The sequence below is a fragment of the Artibeus jamaicensis genome, unplaced genomic scaffold (genome assembly GCF_021234435.1).
Source record: "Artibeus jamaicensis isolate MK-2021 breed Jamaican fruit bat unplaced genomic scaffold, CSHL_Jam_final contig_399, whole genome shotgun sequence".
NCBI classification, from domain to species: domain Eukaryota; kingdom Metazoa; phylum Chordata; class Mammalia; order Chiroptera; family Phyllostomidae; genus Artibeus; species Artibeus jamaicensis.
Window position 1 is genome coordinate 1,085,156 of NW_026521816.1, and position 15,787 is coordinate 1,100,942.

Here is a 15,787-nt window from a genome sequence, read left to right on the forward strand (position 1 = left end):
CCATCTTGCACCCTTTCTCTTCCTCCTCCATGGAGCTGCTTTACTGGGAGATCTTATCTGGACCAGTCTCTCCCACACCATTAATGGGTAGGTGACTTCCATATCTGACCTGAGCTTTGTACCTTTTTATCCACCTACATGTTCAATACATTGGTCTGGATGTCACAACAACCTCAAAGTCCACACATATCTCCACCTCCCCACCAAAATTCTTCCTTTTGTATTCTAGTAAATTGCATCACTATTCACAATGCTGGCCAAGGCAGACATCTGAGAATCCTTTTTATAATCTCTTTCTTCAAATCCCACATGCACTCAGTCTGCAACTTCAGTCTTTGCTGTCTTCCAACAAGCAGTTGAATTTCTCCTCTCCCTCCAATGTCCAATGCTTCCACCTTGCCCTGGTCTTTACAACTTCCCATCTTATCCCTGTTACCCAGGCTCCTGTCTCTTCCTTAATCAACACTTTATCTTCATTGCTGCCAAGAGGGTCATTCTAAGGTACAGCCTGATTAATGACCTGCATTAGCACCAAGCAGAAGACTTGAGTCCTCAGCATCATTTTCTAGAGTCCTCTCCCTCACTAGTTTCTCCACATCCAGCTGCATGTACCTTCCACTTGGCCACAGGGATTCATAGCTCCACATCCTCAGACTCCTCCCACCTTGGAGCTTTGGCTGGAGCATTTGCACTTGGAGAGCTCTGTTCCACTTCTTAGCCATCCCTGTGTCACTCTGAGAAGTCTTCTAAGACCTCTCCTGATCCCAGCTACAGAATAATGGCCCTTTCTTGACTTCTAGAATATTGTGGGTACCTACCACACTGTGGTCACTGATATTTTTGTATTTCTCCTCCACTGAAAAAAGAGGAACCAGGTCTTTCCTCTTTGTCTCACTAGTACCTACATGATACACTCTTAATTCAAAGGTTTACTAAAATAAATGCTGGAGCCGTTATGGTAGGTTGTGAATGTCAGGTCAGATTCTCACACTGACAGGCTCCTAAAATAAGTTGAGATTTTATGAAAAGAATTATTTTCTTTCCAAGCTAAGCATGGCAAGGGGGACATGCTTTTTCTCTGCATATCTATAGTCAATCTACGCAACTGCATTTTTCATGAATTATGTACCTGCACCAATAAAAATGATCAAGATAAAGTTCCACGAATTGTATAAGGTATCAGAGACTGATTCTAGCCATCTAAATTCAAGATCCTACTAAACTTCTCTCATTCAAGTTCAGTGTGCTTAGAGCAGTCGCTTGTACCAGACAGATGTTTATACCATTGGGTAGGGATGCACTGATTCTGCTTCTTCTTCTTGTGGAGCCCCCACAACACAATAACCTCAACAACTAAATTGAAGAGCACCAAGCTAGGGAACTTTTATCTACTCATGTTTTCTAAGGGAATAGTTCAATATCTTCTCTGGTTATGGCTACCTGTTTTTTTAAATATTGAAAAATAAGATTCTGCAATAGGTTCCCCTACTTTCTTTTTTCATTTGAAAAATATGCTTGAATCATACATTGTGTCAAAGAAATTGACATGGGGCTGTCCCTCAGATATTTAGATATGTAGGTCTGTAGCTCAGGAGGTGCTCTGAACTGAAGACAGAAAGCTAGGAAGTCTGAAGATAGGGGGCAAATCACCAGCAGAGAAATGGTGCTGGAAACCATGGGAATGGATGCTTTACAGTAACAAATTTGCACTAAGGTTAATTTCCATGAGTTTAAAATATCTTCTTATTTTAGCCCTAGCTGGTGTAGCTCAGAGAACTGAGCACAGGCTTGTGAACCAAAGCATCACCGGTTTGATTGCCAACCAGGGAATGTGCCTGGGTTGCAGGCCATGTCCCTAGTACAGGGTGTGCTAGAGGCAACCATACATTGATGTTTCACTCCTCCCTTCCCATTTATCTCTCTAAAATAAATAAATAAATAAATAACATCTTTAAAATTTTTTTCTTATTTTAGCCCTGGCTGGTATGGCTCAGTAGATTGAGAGCTGGCCTGTGAACCAAAGGGTAGCAGGTTCAATTCCCAGTCAGGGCACATGCCTGGGTTGAGGGCCATGTTGGGCCCTCAGTAGGGGGACGCATGAGAGGCAACCAGACACATTGATGTTTCTCTTCCTTTCTCCTTCCATTCTCCTCTCTCTAAAAATAAATAAATAAAATATTAAAATAAAATAAAATATCTTCTTATATTAAAGTTATTTACTTTCAACCTGTTCTTAAATTGGTGGGACCTTCTGCCTCTTTTGTCCTTCCTGTTTTTTACAGATTAATGCCCAGTGTTCTTATTTGCATATATTCTTATTTTCTTCTTCCTCTCAATTCAATATGGCGAGATGACAGGTACACAAGCTGGTTGTAAAGTACAGTGCCCTATGTGAAATGCTGCTGCCACCATGACCAACACCATCACCTCCACCACAACCATCTCCAATATCACTGCCTCCATCATTATCACCACCAGCACTACCCTCTACCACTTCTATCACACCTTGATCACTCTTTCACCTTCACCATGGCTTCTGGTTTCTGTGTAGCCCTTGCAGGCATTATGTTGTATGGCCACTAGAGGGAGGCAGCAGCAACGGCAGAAGCTTGGTTAGGTCCTATTTTCCTTATCTCAAGCAGAACTTGCTAATGTGTCCTGCTTGTATAAGGGAAGATTTTATCTTCATGTCTTTCAGGCTGATTACATTTGCATTTTTCTCTCTTGAGAAGATTTTTATACATAACAGTATTGTGATGTAATTATAGGTACCATATGACAAATATTACTATCAGTGGCTTTTACTCTCAGTTTTTCCCAGTACTAAAAATTCTAAAAATAATACATTTGTACATAATTTTCATTTTTTCTCCAGAGCATTCCCCATGTATTACCTCATTGTGTAGCCAACAAATTTGTTTGATTTAGGTAGTCAGGAGATATTACTATGACTGATGTTCACTTAAAGGACACAGAAGCTGATGTTGGGTCAGCTGCCTGCTTGTGAAAGGTAGCAGAACTTACCATCTATGATGCCAAGTTTCCTTATTCCAGGGATATGCCCCATCTCTACCAAGCTTCTCCTTGTAGAATGGTACAGCAGGCATGACACTACACTGCAGGCCTGAGGTGCTCATGTTCCCAGGGGTCCTCACCAATTAGATATTAAGGGCTTTCTAAAGAATGTGTCCAAAGGTGTGGTTTGAAGCACCATGTGCTTACCCAGGGAGACAAGGCCCACACTCAGCATCATTCTCCATGTCTCCTGGCATCAACACAGTGGCCCGGAAGAAGCCTTCGCAGTCTTTGTGGCGCCTGCATATCTGGTAGCCTCCTTTGGAAAACTTCTCTGCTGGGCAAGGGATGCAGCCATAGTCCTCATCTTTGGTGCCATAGCCACAGGACTGGCCAAGGAAGAGGACAGAGGACACAGGTGAGTACAGTGGTTGTGCTTGCCATGACCAAACCTGCAGTCTTTGGGCACATCAGACACATTGGGCACACCGGATGCACTGTGCACTGATTTAGCTTAGGGACCAGTTGTAGAGGAGCCCAAAGTAGGGTGACAACACTCTATGAAGGAGGGAGAGCTCACCAGGCCTGGACAGGGGAGGGGGACTGTAGTCTGTCTGCCAGGAGCGGGGCCTTACCAGGTATGGTTCCTCCCCAGGCCCACACTGGGGACACTCATGGCACAACCCCGTGGTCTGGTTGTAGTACTCATTCTCACCGCAGTTGGAGTATTCTGCTCTGGCAGAGCACATCAGAGATACCTGCCACAAGATAGGAATGGTTTGTTTGACTTCCATACCTTCTTGAAGACACACATAGTTACTTGGGGGTTAATGCCCAGACAGCCCCAAGGCTGGGTGAGGAGGGAGCCTGATGGTGGGAGACCCACTCAGTCAGCACTTATCTGATGCCTCATCTCCAGGAACTTTAGCTAACAAACTGGGCAGACAACCTTGCCTGCACAGTCTGACCTCACTCCTGCCTCCCTTTCCCCCATCCATCCAATCTTCAAGACATTATCCAAACTATCTTCACGTAAGTAATCTTTGTTTCATTCTTTACAAAGTCATTAATGAGGCAGCTCCTTTCTCTAGCCTCTGGAACAGCAGGTCTCTCAGTCACATGGTATCTCTCTCTACCTGAGGAAGAGTCCTGTGGTAAAGGCCTGGGTCTTTCTCATTTGTTTGGTCCACAGATGTGGCTCATCACACAGGCTTGGTTGTGTATATCACAATGCAAATAAGCATTTTGGGATATTTGTATCCATGTAATCCTATAAAAGGAGCCACCAACTAGGGAAGTTTAATTTGAACACAGGAACTGTTCAGGCCATTGTAGGCATTATCTTTTTGCATCATCAGCACTCAGTGAAGAAGGTGCTATTATTGTTCTCATTTTATAGCCAGGTAAACTGAGGCTTAAGAAGCCAAGGAGCCTGACCCAGGTGGTATGGCTGGTGATAGACACAGATTGGATGGGAGCTCCCTCTGGAATCTATACCAGGGCCACTATGGGTACTCTCTGGGTCAAGAGTACAGTGTGGGCAGCCCAGGTGCTGTGACCTACTTACCACTAGGACAGGGAGCCAGGGCATCTGCTTGTAGTCTCCCAAATGGGCCATCCTCTCCCACACGTTCACCTAAAGACACACTTCATCAGTAGCAGTAGCCTACAGGACCTGAGGCAGCTCCAGGGCTGACTGGCTGAGGCCCTGCCCCTACCCTGGGTCTGGCTGCCTTCCTTGTATCCTCCTGGGTCTGAGGGACCCCCAAGCAAGAAGAGTGAGGAACAGATATGCTCTAAAAGAAAAGGCAGATTTAAACTGAGCCCCAGGCCCCTTGGACTGACTGGCCCCTTTCCCAGCGTTACCCCATCCCTGGGGAAGAGCTCCAGAGAGGAGGGACCAGAGCACACTCAATTTACGGTACCCGGAGTTGGGACAGTGGAAGAAGGGAGCGCTTTGTGGGTGTGTTACCGAACAAGAGGTCCGAGGGAGGGGCAATACAATATTTGGCCCACCTAGGGATGCCCAAAACTGCTATACAACAGGAGCCCCTCCCCCCCCCAAAATACTAAAATCTACTGGGCTCTTCTGTCCGCCGCCAATTGGAAAGACATCTCTCAATGCCAGAGATTTGTGAAAAGGAAACAAAATGTTTATTTAATGCTATTCAAGCCTAATGCCTCCACTAAAATATCAAAGTCCTTTAGGTTGTACACCTACACCCACACAGCACTCCCTTCTCCCACTGTCCCAACTCCGGGTACCGTAAATCAGGAAAAGAGCACACGTCTGTGTTGCAGGTCGCTGGCACTGTCAGCTGTGTCACCATGCAGGCAGGATCTCTCTAGTTAATCCAAAGTACTGTGGTACCCTCTCATGGTCCACTGGCAAGGGTTCTTTGTACCCAGTTCCAGTCAAAGTCTCTCTTGCTTTCCAGGCCACACGGCCAAAGGGAGCACCCCAAAGCTGCGTGGGCCTCTTCTACCAAAGCTGCAGGGGTTCGAGTTCCACCAAAAATGCATTGTCTGTCTTCTTCACCTGGCTGCACGGATCTCCATTCAGGCAAAGCTGCATGGTTTTTCCCTTTCATTTGGGCAGTTATTGCCTCATGTTCTGGAGCCAGTCTTTTCCAAGCTCTCACACAGGCCTCCTCACTCTGGGGCGCAGCCCCTAGTTTCCTTCTGAGTCCAAGCCCTTCTCACTCAGGAGCGCAGCCCCCTTGTTACATCCTGAGTCCCAGCTACTCCCTTCTCCCTGGCTCCAAACTTGGCCACTGCTATTTAACATATCTATGAAACCAGTTAAAGGTTATACATATGTTAAATAACCATTCCAGAGGTTAGCTCCAAAACTGTTGCTATGCAAAACAGCTCTCAATGGCCTGGCTCCATTCGTTTCTTCCCCCTGGGGGGAGGTGTGAGGACCTCTTATATGTCTCTCCAATATTCCTATACACTTTGAATTCTGGACACTATTCCAAATCTTTTTTGGGGGGCCCCCTGGCTGCACCCTGTATCAGGTATAGGTGTATACCCTACAGGACTTTGATATTTTAGTGGAGGCGTTAGGCCTGAATAGCATTAAATAAACATTTTGTTTCCTTTTCACAAATCTCTGGCATTGAGAGATCTTTCCAATTGGCAGCAGACAGAAGAGCCCAGCAGATATTAGTATTCTGTCCTTGGGAGGGGCCCCTGTTATGTAGCAATATTTGGCATCCCTAGGTGGGCCAAATATTGTATTGCCCCCCCCCCACCCCAGACCTCTTGTTTGGTAACAGAAGGAGGAAAGAATACACATTTAGCAGAAGCACCTTACATAAATGTATAGCAAGAAGCCAAGGAGGGACAAATTTGAAGAGCTTCAAGTCCACCTGCCTCATCTTCAGCCTCCCTTCCAGGGAGCATGTGGCTCTTGCTCCCCTCAACTCCAGGATGCCCGTCCAACCCCTCACTTCCATCTCCTCACCCCTGCTGCCTGCATAAGCAACAAGCACCCATACTTCCCTAAGAAGAGACCTGGTAAAATCAAACTTTAGCTATCCTGCTTACTTAGCATTACAACTAACAAAAAACCTGGAACACTGTGCAGGGTCAAGACAGGAAGAAATCACACAGACTGTCCACATTTGTATTTGTAAAAGTTTCTGTATACACAGGAGCAGGTCTGGAGTGACATCAACTGCATTTTCAACAAAATTTTTTTGGCAGCAATGAGATTGTGGTGGTGAATAAGGATTGAGGGAAGTTTGTGGGGAAAATTCCTTTTTCGTATAGTTCCTAACATCTAAAAGATTTAGAAGAGTACGTATGAACTTTATGATCAGGAAAAAAGGACAATAAAGACATTTTGTGGGGGAAGAAGTGCATCTGTGTTCAGAGGATGGGCAGGGGAAGGATGTCCCATGGGGTCTGGATCTTTTCCAGGATCTTTGCCCTATGGGTGCTGTTACCTTGGACTATAGTCTCTCACCTAATGAGTAACATCAGGCGGACGTTGAGAAGAGGTGAGGTTTCAGGAATGTCTTGAAGAGATACAAAATTTCCCCTTTAGCGCTTTCCAGCATACTGTCTTGCAGTTCAGCACTGCATTTAGGTTTTATCTACTTATTTATTTTTAGACAGAGGGGAAGGGAGGGAGAGAGAGAAGGAGAGAAACATCAATGTGTGGTTGCCTCTCGCATGCCCCATACTGGGGACCTGGACCGCACGCAACCCAGGAATGTGTCCTGATTGGGAATCAACCCAGCAACCCTTTGATTCACAGGCCAGAACTTGATCCCCTGAGCCACACCAGCTAGGTGCCACATTTACTTTAGAAAGACACTAAATAGATGAAGGTGAGATTTGAGCACCCAGCCCCCACCATGGTGAAATCCTGCATGCTTTCCTTCTAGCAGTGAGCAAGCTGGGGTAGGTAGAGTGGGAAGCTGAGGGAGGCCTGACCTGCAGTTTTGCTAGGTGGGTAGTGTAGGGTGCAAACAAAGGCCAACAGGGAACTTAGAGTTCATGTTCCCTTGCACTCTGAGGGAACTCACTGACAACCTGGCCTTTCCTTTAGGACAGTGTGTAGCAGAGACAGGTTTCCACTGAGTCAGGCCAGAGGCTCTCCCAAGGTAAGCTGATGCTTGAAGGACTTCCAAGAACACCACACGGGATTCTAACTTAACTGACTTCTAATTATAGCTGACCTTGGGAGGGATTCCTTATAAACATGGAGAAGGGTTGGCTGCAGTGTCAACTAGGAGCACTCAATGAAAGGTTTTTTAAAAGATGTTCCCAGGCTAATGGAAGGAGACAGGAAAGGAAAACAAATAAATATGCAAAGCTAAACAAAAATTTGTAGCTTGGATGCATTGTTATTATTATCACCAATTCTCCAAGAAGGCAAGTCGGTCAGGGAAGGAAGCTGAGGGCAGCCCTCTCTTTAGGATTTCATTTCTGAGGTCTGATGGGCCTTCAAAGAATACAGCTATTCCTCTGGAAGGAGTCCAATAAGCTTATGGGTCATCCCCTTCTGGTTGGCTTTGGAAATCCCCAAACCCCTATGCAGGGCAGGGCAGGGCAGGGCAGTGCAGTGAAAGGTTGATGCCCACCAGCTGCAGAGATCAGAGTGGGAGGAGCTGAGCAGGTGCTCTGCATCCTGACATGAGTTCTGTGCCCTCCCTAACTGTAAGGGTAAAGGGGAAATGGGTGTGGGGGGGCCAAAAACCATCTTCCCATAATCTAGTACACAAGGCTACTGATAACTTTGTAGAATTGGCTGATTGGTTAATGGTCTAGTTCAGGGATCTGCAGCCAGCAGTAAGGCCTGGATATGAATCCAGCCACCACCTGTAAACACAGTGCCATAGCATCTCTTATGATCTCGTGACTGTGGCTGCTTTCGTGTCAACACAGAGAGCCTGTCATTAAGCTCTGACCACCCTGTCCTAGTTGACTGCTTCTCCTTCCTCCCACTGACTCTTTACTTCTCTGTCTTGTGGCTATTCCTTTCTCAACACTATTTCCACCTAAAATAATGACACAACAATACAAAACAACAGGTTATGACTATTGAAACACTGAGCTCTGCCCAGGCATTGCCCCGACTTGATTCTCACTACCTTATGTGAGCTCTACATCAGGCTTAGTGGGGAGAATGGGCTTGAACTATAGGCCCATTTAGAGAGATATATGTCACTGAAATGACTGGTGTGTTTTGTTTCTGTGCTATCCTTTGATCTCAGCCAGGGAATCCTGGACCTGCTGTTAACCAAATAGGGAACAAAATTATATTGATTCAGCAAGAGCTGAATGAATGACATTTTGCTTGGGCAAGTTATGTCCCCTTTTGGTGGCTCAGTAAAATGAAGATAACAAGAATGCTCACCTCACCTGAGAAAGGGAGACAGGAGGATTCCCCAACTAAAACCTGGCCTCTCCTCTGTTACCACCTTTTCAGTACCAGTCTAGGCATTTCTGGCATGAAGTTTTCCTGTAACAACATCCTGTAATGGCAAGCCTTTGGCCAATACCAGGCAGTCTGATCTCTGGATATTGGGCTGGGGATGGTGCTCTGGGAACAGCCATTGGTGTTGGGTTCCAAGTCTTCTGGTGCTGTCAGTGGTACTGTAGGCACCATGCAGATTTGCCTGAGCTAAGCACTGCTAAGGCCCTGTCCTTCCACCACCCCTTTTCCTCCACCCTCTGCAGTTCTTTCTAACTCTAGAACTGGGAAAGAAAAGAAAAACAAAGTTTTCTTCCAAATGTGTAAGGCTTCTGCATTTCCTAACATGTAAAGTTTCTCTCACAAGCCATGGGAAGCAAGAATCAATCAGGAACAACTTGGAAAAATACTTGGGCCTAAAATATGAAGTTGGGCATCCATCAAGAAATCTTGATTGGTATCATGTCAACAGCACAGATAAGTATCTGACGAAACTTGCTCTGAGGTAAGATGGCTGCTGGGCACAAAAAAGACTTGTGGTAATTCATGGGGGTGGCCGTCAGCCATCTTGTGGTTTGTTAACCTTAGAGACCTGGAATTGGGATATAGTAACTGCAGTGTTTTGCTTACATTTATTCAAAAATATGAAGCATCTCCAGTCTAGTCCACTTCTGGGCTGGCATGGGGCTCGCAAGAAGGAGGCCTAGCTCCAAGTGATTAGATACTGAGGGGAGCCAGATGGTCACCTACAGTTTGGGGGCTGGATGTACAAGGTGCTCAGGTGTGTGGGACAGCAGGGTGTGGGCCATACTGGAGGGCTAAGCATAAGGCCAGACTGAGAGATTGCAATAGGTCTTGTGCAAAAGCTGAGTGTTGGAGCAAAGAGGGGCAGGGACAAGCTTCTACTGCAGTGAAAGAAGGGGAGACGTACAGAAAAAATAAATATCACAATGTGACTTAACATACATGTATTACCAAGGTAATGAAAATAAAACCTAAATGAAACAACATTTATACTTACTGCATGAAATGTACTATGACCTATTTTGTCCTTTTATTTTTATTCCATTTAAAATGGTGGTAGTTGCAGCACATGAAATTGATTTCATGACCCATTATTAGGACATGATTTGTAATCTGAAAACCACTGCACAGGGAAGAAAGCACGTGGAAGCCTGTTAGGAGGTGATAGTGTCAGTGATGACAGAGCACAGAAGTTGGCCCAAGTCTCCATGAGGCTGTTGGGTACATCTGAGGCTGCTATTGAGCAGAAAACAGAGACAGGTAGGCAGTGTTGGAGACAGTGGACATACTCAGGGGCATGGATAATCTCCAAGAGAAGGCAGCCTGTATGAGTTGAGCTCAGGAGAAAGATGTGTGTAAGGGAGAGACCTGGCTGTCATAGTACCCAGGTGATTTAGTTTCTAATGAGTTGCCTGTGAAGCCACAGGACCTATCCCTTCCTCTCATTCTGGATAAAGACCCATTCATTCATGAGACAGAGGCCCTTGTCTAGGCCTAGGGAGGGGAAGAGAGAAACAGAGGTGTCCCTGCCCTCATGCACTTTCTTTTCTCCTGACAAGAACACTCCTGACAGTGTCTTTTGTCTGACACTGGATCACAGGCTCTGAGCAGAGCCTTTCCATAACTCACGAGAGAAGCAGGATTTGAGCAGATGGAAGCACATCCTTCTAGGCCCATGAGATGGGAATTGATGGCCAAAAGATACCACATTTGGCAAAATAATAACAACTACTTAAAATTTCTCTGTAAGTTTAACATTATTTCAAGGTAAAAAGTTAAAAATGGTACTATACTTTAATATGCAGCTAAATTGTATCTGAAACAACTAGCCAAGGGGTAAAGAAAAGACTTGCTTATTTGGAAATAAGCTGTTCCTCCACAGCTCATCTAGAGAAGACAGAAAGTGAGGCTGCTGCTTTCAATTCTATGTGAAGTATGGTGTGAGCAGAGGGGCCATGGGAACTTGCAGGGCTACAGCACCCCTAATACCACCCCAGAAGCTCTCAGAGGCACATGTATTCCAGACCCATACCCCAGGCCCCATCACTGCACCTCTGGCATTGGGTCCCAAATATGGAAGGAAGGCCCATGAACTCCACAGATACGCTGTGCTGAACTGTTTCCTAGGGTCTTGCCAAAAGCACACCAGTGGTCCATTTCTCCCTGAAGCCCATAGCCTCATTCCCTAATCTCCTCAGCTTCATTTGTCAGCTGTGCCAGCGCCCATCCTTCTCACATTTCTTGTTGGATCAGTACTTCCTAGGCACTTTAGCCTGTTAATTCATTGAATCCTCACCACTGCACTGCAGGTAGTCACTCCTAAAACTCATGTAAATGAATGAGCCCCAGGTCACCTGGGATGTAGACACAGTTTTTTATTCAAAGGGTAGGAAAAGGTAGGCAGGGACTGTGGAGTCCCTTGGGGTGGATTTCAGGAAGTTTTCTTAATTGGTGGTCCCACAACTCTCTCCAGGGGCAGTGTGCATTCTTTTCTATAAAAACAGTATAATGCAGCCCCTCCCCAATTGAGTAATTGCTGTGACTCCAGTGTGACAGGGCTTGGCAGTCTTGAAAGCAGTCTAATAGTAACAGGTGAATATTCCTAGCAAACAAGTCACAATGGCTATCATATAGCAACAACTTGGATTGTGGGAGAGGGGTGACTTTCTTAGCTAAGATAACTGGGAGTCACTGCTATCTTCATGAGCAGCTTAAAAAGAACAATAATGCTCTTCTTGAAGAGCAAGGGGCAGTTTTCAACATACTTTGTTTTGCATGGGTTCCTAGGAAGGTCAGTTAGATAGTGAGACTGCCACATTCCAAGAATCGGCTCAGGACAGTCACGTGGCTTCTTTCCCAATCAGAGCATGGCAGCTTCAGGCATGAATCCTGTTGCTGGTACTCAGACTTAACCACAGCCCATAGCAGCCTCCAGGAGATGACCTCCTGTCTTGCTGAATGCCTTCTCAGAAGCTCTGTGTGATATTTCTAACCCATAGAGAAGACCCAAGAAAGAGTAGAGGGATCTTGAGTGTAGGTGTGTGAGAATTATGGGCAGTAACCTTGCGGTGGGGACTAGATACAACACATGTGATGTGAGAGGAACCACTGTCAAGTGGAAGTAAGAGGCTATTGCTTGCTTTGTCCTTTGTAGCTACTGCTGAGCCTGTGACTCCAGAAGGGGTGAGAGTAGAAAGGGGGTCAAAATGCTTTCCTTTCACACCAGCCAAGCAGAGACTTGGCCTTTTCTTCCCAAGTCTAGAGTTGGGCTGGATATTTAGACAAGACTGAAATAAAGGTAAAATCAAAGAACAATATCTATGCAGTGTTGCTGCCCAGAGTGGGGTCCGGGGTCCAGCAGCCTCAGTATCACGTGGAAGCTTGTGAGAAATGCTAACTCTCAGTCCCTTCTGACCTGTTGCATCAGATTCTGCATTTTAATCAGGTCCCTTGGTGCTCTGTGCACACAAAGTTTGTAAATTTTGAGCTAGACAATCTTCTTATAGCATCTCACTCGCAGACCTGGTTAATCCCCCCCTTGCAGACCCATGCAGGGATTTTTTTCCCTGGGTCTCTCCCTGCTTACATTCTGACCTCACCCCAGGAACCAATGATGGCTTTAGCATCACCCCATAGAGAACTGTGCACTAGACACTGCGATCCCTTTGCTGTTGTCTGTTGGTTCATTCATTAAGCAGTTTGCAGAGATGCTACTGTCCTATAAGCAGTCCTATAGGCTCTGGGCATAGTGACAGACAGACAAGGTACCTGTCCTATTAGACCTTTAGATGACACTGAACACATAATTATACAAAGTTTAGGCCACTTCCTGCATTTTTAAGGCCCAGTCCTTTGGGTCTAGTTTTCTTGTGGGCAGCTTGCCTCCTGGGATGGCTTTCACTCTCTGAGGAGTGGCTGTGCCTCAGTAGACATTTGTAATCATGGCTGCCTCTAGACCTCAGACACAGACAACAGCAGAAATGAGGTCATGCTCTGTGCTCATTATCACCTTGGGAATTTGGAGGGTCACTACATGGGGTTCAGGTGGCTTCATGTTCTTTGGTCCAGCTGGGCCATCCATGGGCTCCATCTGATCACTCTTGAATGAGGAAATGCTGCCTTTCCCCTAAAGGCGGCTTCTCTCTGGGAAGGCAACTTTAAACTACAGAGCCATCCATACCTTAGGTACTGGACATCCGCAATCTGCAAGAAGGGGTTGAGGCAAGGAGACTGTGGGAAGCCTTTGTAGGAATGAGGCCTTCAGAGTTACCATTTTAAGTGTATAGGTAGAGGTCTCTCTGACTTCGGCTACTTCCCTCTTCCAGTGTGCTCTGCTGCCAGAGGGTGCTCAGTGGTGCTGCTAGTAGACTGTGCTCCCTCCTTCTTATCTGGCTGCAGTGACTAGGGACAGAGGCCCCACCAGCCGCCTGGGAAGCATAGTGCTAGCTTTGGGGCAGCCCATATCACATAACAGTAAACAAGAGAGGTCTGTGGTGGACCCTCCATGGATTTCAGCACAAGCTCTTTGTGCAAAGAGGTGAGGCTTTGGCAGCTGTCTGTGTTCTAGAGAGGCAGCTATATAGCTGGCTCCCAGCTCCCTGCTGTGGGGTGGCTCAGGGTATGGCCCCTCCACCACAGAACAGGTGGCTGCTTGGCCAGAAGCCATGGTTGAGGAAAATAGCCTGTATGTGGAGTCCCAACCTCCTCAAGGATGCTGTGTTAATCAACCCTGTAGCACTTTCACATGCTACCGGGTCTACCTCCCTGTTGCCACTGTTCCCTCATTTACCCTATAAGTAAAGTAGCACCAAAGCCGAGGGTACACTGCAGTCACTTTCACACTAATCTGAAGCCAAGGGTAGTTCACTGTACTGTAATGTGAGTAATAAACAGCATGTCAACATCTGCTAGTCCTCTGGGTGGTTTTATTGGAATGTCATGAACACATAAGCAGCTCCTTGGCTTGGTGCTTCTGTGTTACAATTAATGTCATGAACAAGACATTCAAGAAAATACCCCTGCTGAGTGTACTGTGCATGACAACATGCTGGGTAGGGGAGCCCCAGGGGGAATCCCAGGAATAGTGGGGGTAATCCTGAGAATAGCAGAGGTAATCCCAGGGTGGTGCACCAGTATTGAAAGGATGCCTTCAATGCTTCTGCTGGCCTTGTAGAACTTTCAAAGGGGTCAGAGGACCTATGCAGGGAAAAGGAATATGCTGCCAAAATGAAAGTAAGGCAGTTAGAAGGTGAGTTCAAATTAGAGAGAAAAATGAGGAGATAATATTCTAAGGCTAGTCCCACTCACTTCTTGAAATGTTGCCATTGTTTTAAATTTTTTCTTGTTTCTATTTTGGAAGGAGTGGCTTAGGCTGCATTTTAGATTAATTAGAATTGTGTTGCTAATGGTCTAGTTAAGTGGGGTAAGATCTTTAATGCACAAGCTCTTATGTTGTTAAATCATAAGGATTCTACTCAAAAAAGATTAAAAATGATGGTTTGAAGAGTGGAAAAGATCTCACTCCTCTCTCAGACAGTAAAACTCTGGAAGAAAAGAAAAAAATGTCTTTTAAACTCTGAATTCTCTTCCTGGAGGCCCAGGAGCTGCAGTCTGGGAATAAGGCCAGGGCTAATGTCTCCCCCAACTCTTCTTCAGCCTCTGCAAAAGTTGTCAAGGTCACTGGATAATGAAACAGCTCACTTTTGAGCACACTAAAGGAATGTAGTATCACCAAGTATAAAAATGTGAGTATATTTGCAAATGGGAAAAAAGTTTCTGAAAATTATGAAATACATTCATGAATTATCTAAAAAAATGCTAATTACTTTTAATTATCATTAAAAACTATAAATTTTAGTTAAGTTAGGAAAGAATATGGCTTTGGTAATAAAATATATAAATTATGACAATATATTATGAAGGAAATAGAATTAAAAGTTAATTGTTCTAGTTTCTGGTTGCATTAGAAGGGCAGACTAAGGCCTTGGCTGGCATAGCTCAGTGGATTGAGCATGGGCTTGTGAACCAGAGTATCACAGTTCAATTCCCAGTCAGGGCACATGCTTGTTGCAGGCCAGTTCCCAGCAGGGGACGCATAAGAGGCAACCATACATTGATATTTCTCTCCCACTCTTTCTCCTTCCCTGCCCCTCTCTAGAGAAATAAGTAAATAAAATATTAAAAAAAAAGAAGGGCAGACAAAAAGATACTAGGAAAATTGCAGAGAGTCTGTGCAAGTTGAAGAAGGATTGTATAGAGGGAAGAAGCAAAAAAAACATGCAAGTGAGAAAATCTCGTGCTTTCTCTGCCAAAAATTAGTAATCGAAATTATGTAGTCCTTATGTGCTCAGTGTTCATCTATATGGCTTTTATGTGACATGCGTTTGACTGTGTATTATGTGTGATGGCATAACTAGGGTGTAATATTTTATCGACTTAAAGAAAGTAAACGCTAATATAAATTAAGCAGGATCTTGTGCTCTGGACAAATTATTTGATGTCCAAATCAGTTCGAAGTTTAATTAGTATCTTTTGAAGTTGCTACTATAAAAAAATGTGTTATTAGACAAAAAGTTTATGTTATACTCATTTGATTAAGATTTTTTGACACCCTTCCCAAAATTCAAAGTTTAAGAGACTTTTTAACTGAGAAATGACTGAATCATTCCAATGGGTTTCTGGAATACCTTAATGATTTGTTCTTGTTGAAAAAGAGAAGTTTTTGAACTAATAGGCCTACTTAATATGCTTAAAGTCCACGTGAAGTTTTGTCAAATAAAGAAATAATAAGTATGCTCTATTTGTATACACATATTTTTA

General features: G+C 45.0%; 1 protein-coding gene across 1 annotated transcript in view; it reads right to left on the reverse strand.

Moving 5' to 3' along the window:
- Positions 1-4,645, reverse strand: part of EDAR (ectodysplasin A receptor) — a 46,646-nt gene extending 42,001 nt beyond the window's left edge. Inside the window, exons 1-3 of the mRNA XM_037138346.2 lie at positions 4,583-4,645; positions 3,651-3,773; positions 3,223-3,404 (exon numbers count right to left, since the gene is read on the reverse strand). Coding sequence (XP_036994241.2) covers positions 3,223-3,404; positions 3,651-3,773; positions 4,583-4,633 — 356 coding nt within the window. The 5' untranslated portion in view covers positions 4,634-4,645. The remainder of the gene's footprint in view (positions 1-3,222; positions 3,405-3,650; positions 3,774-4,582) is intronic.
- Between the last annotated feature and the right edge of the window lie 11,142 nt (positions 4,646-15,787).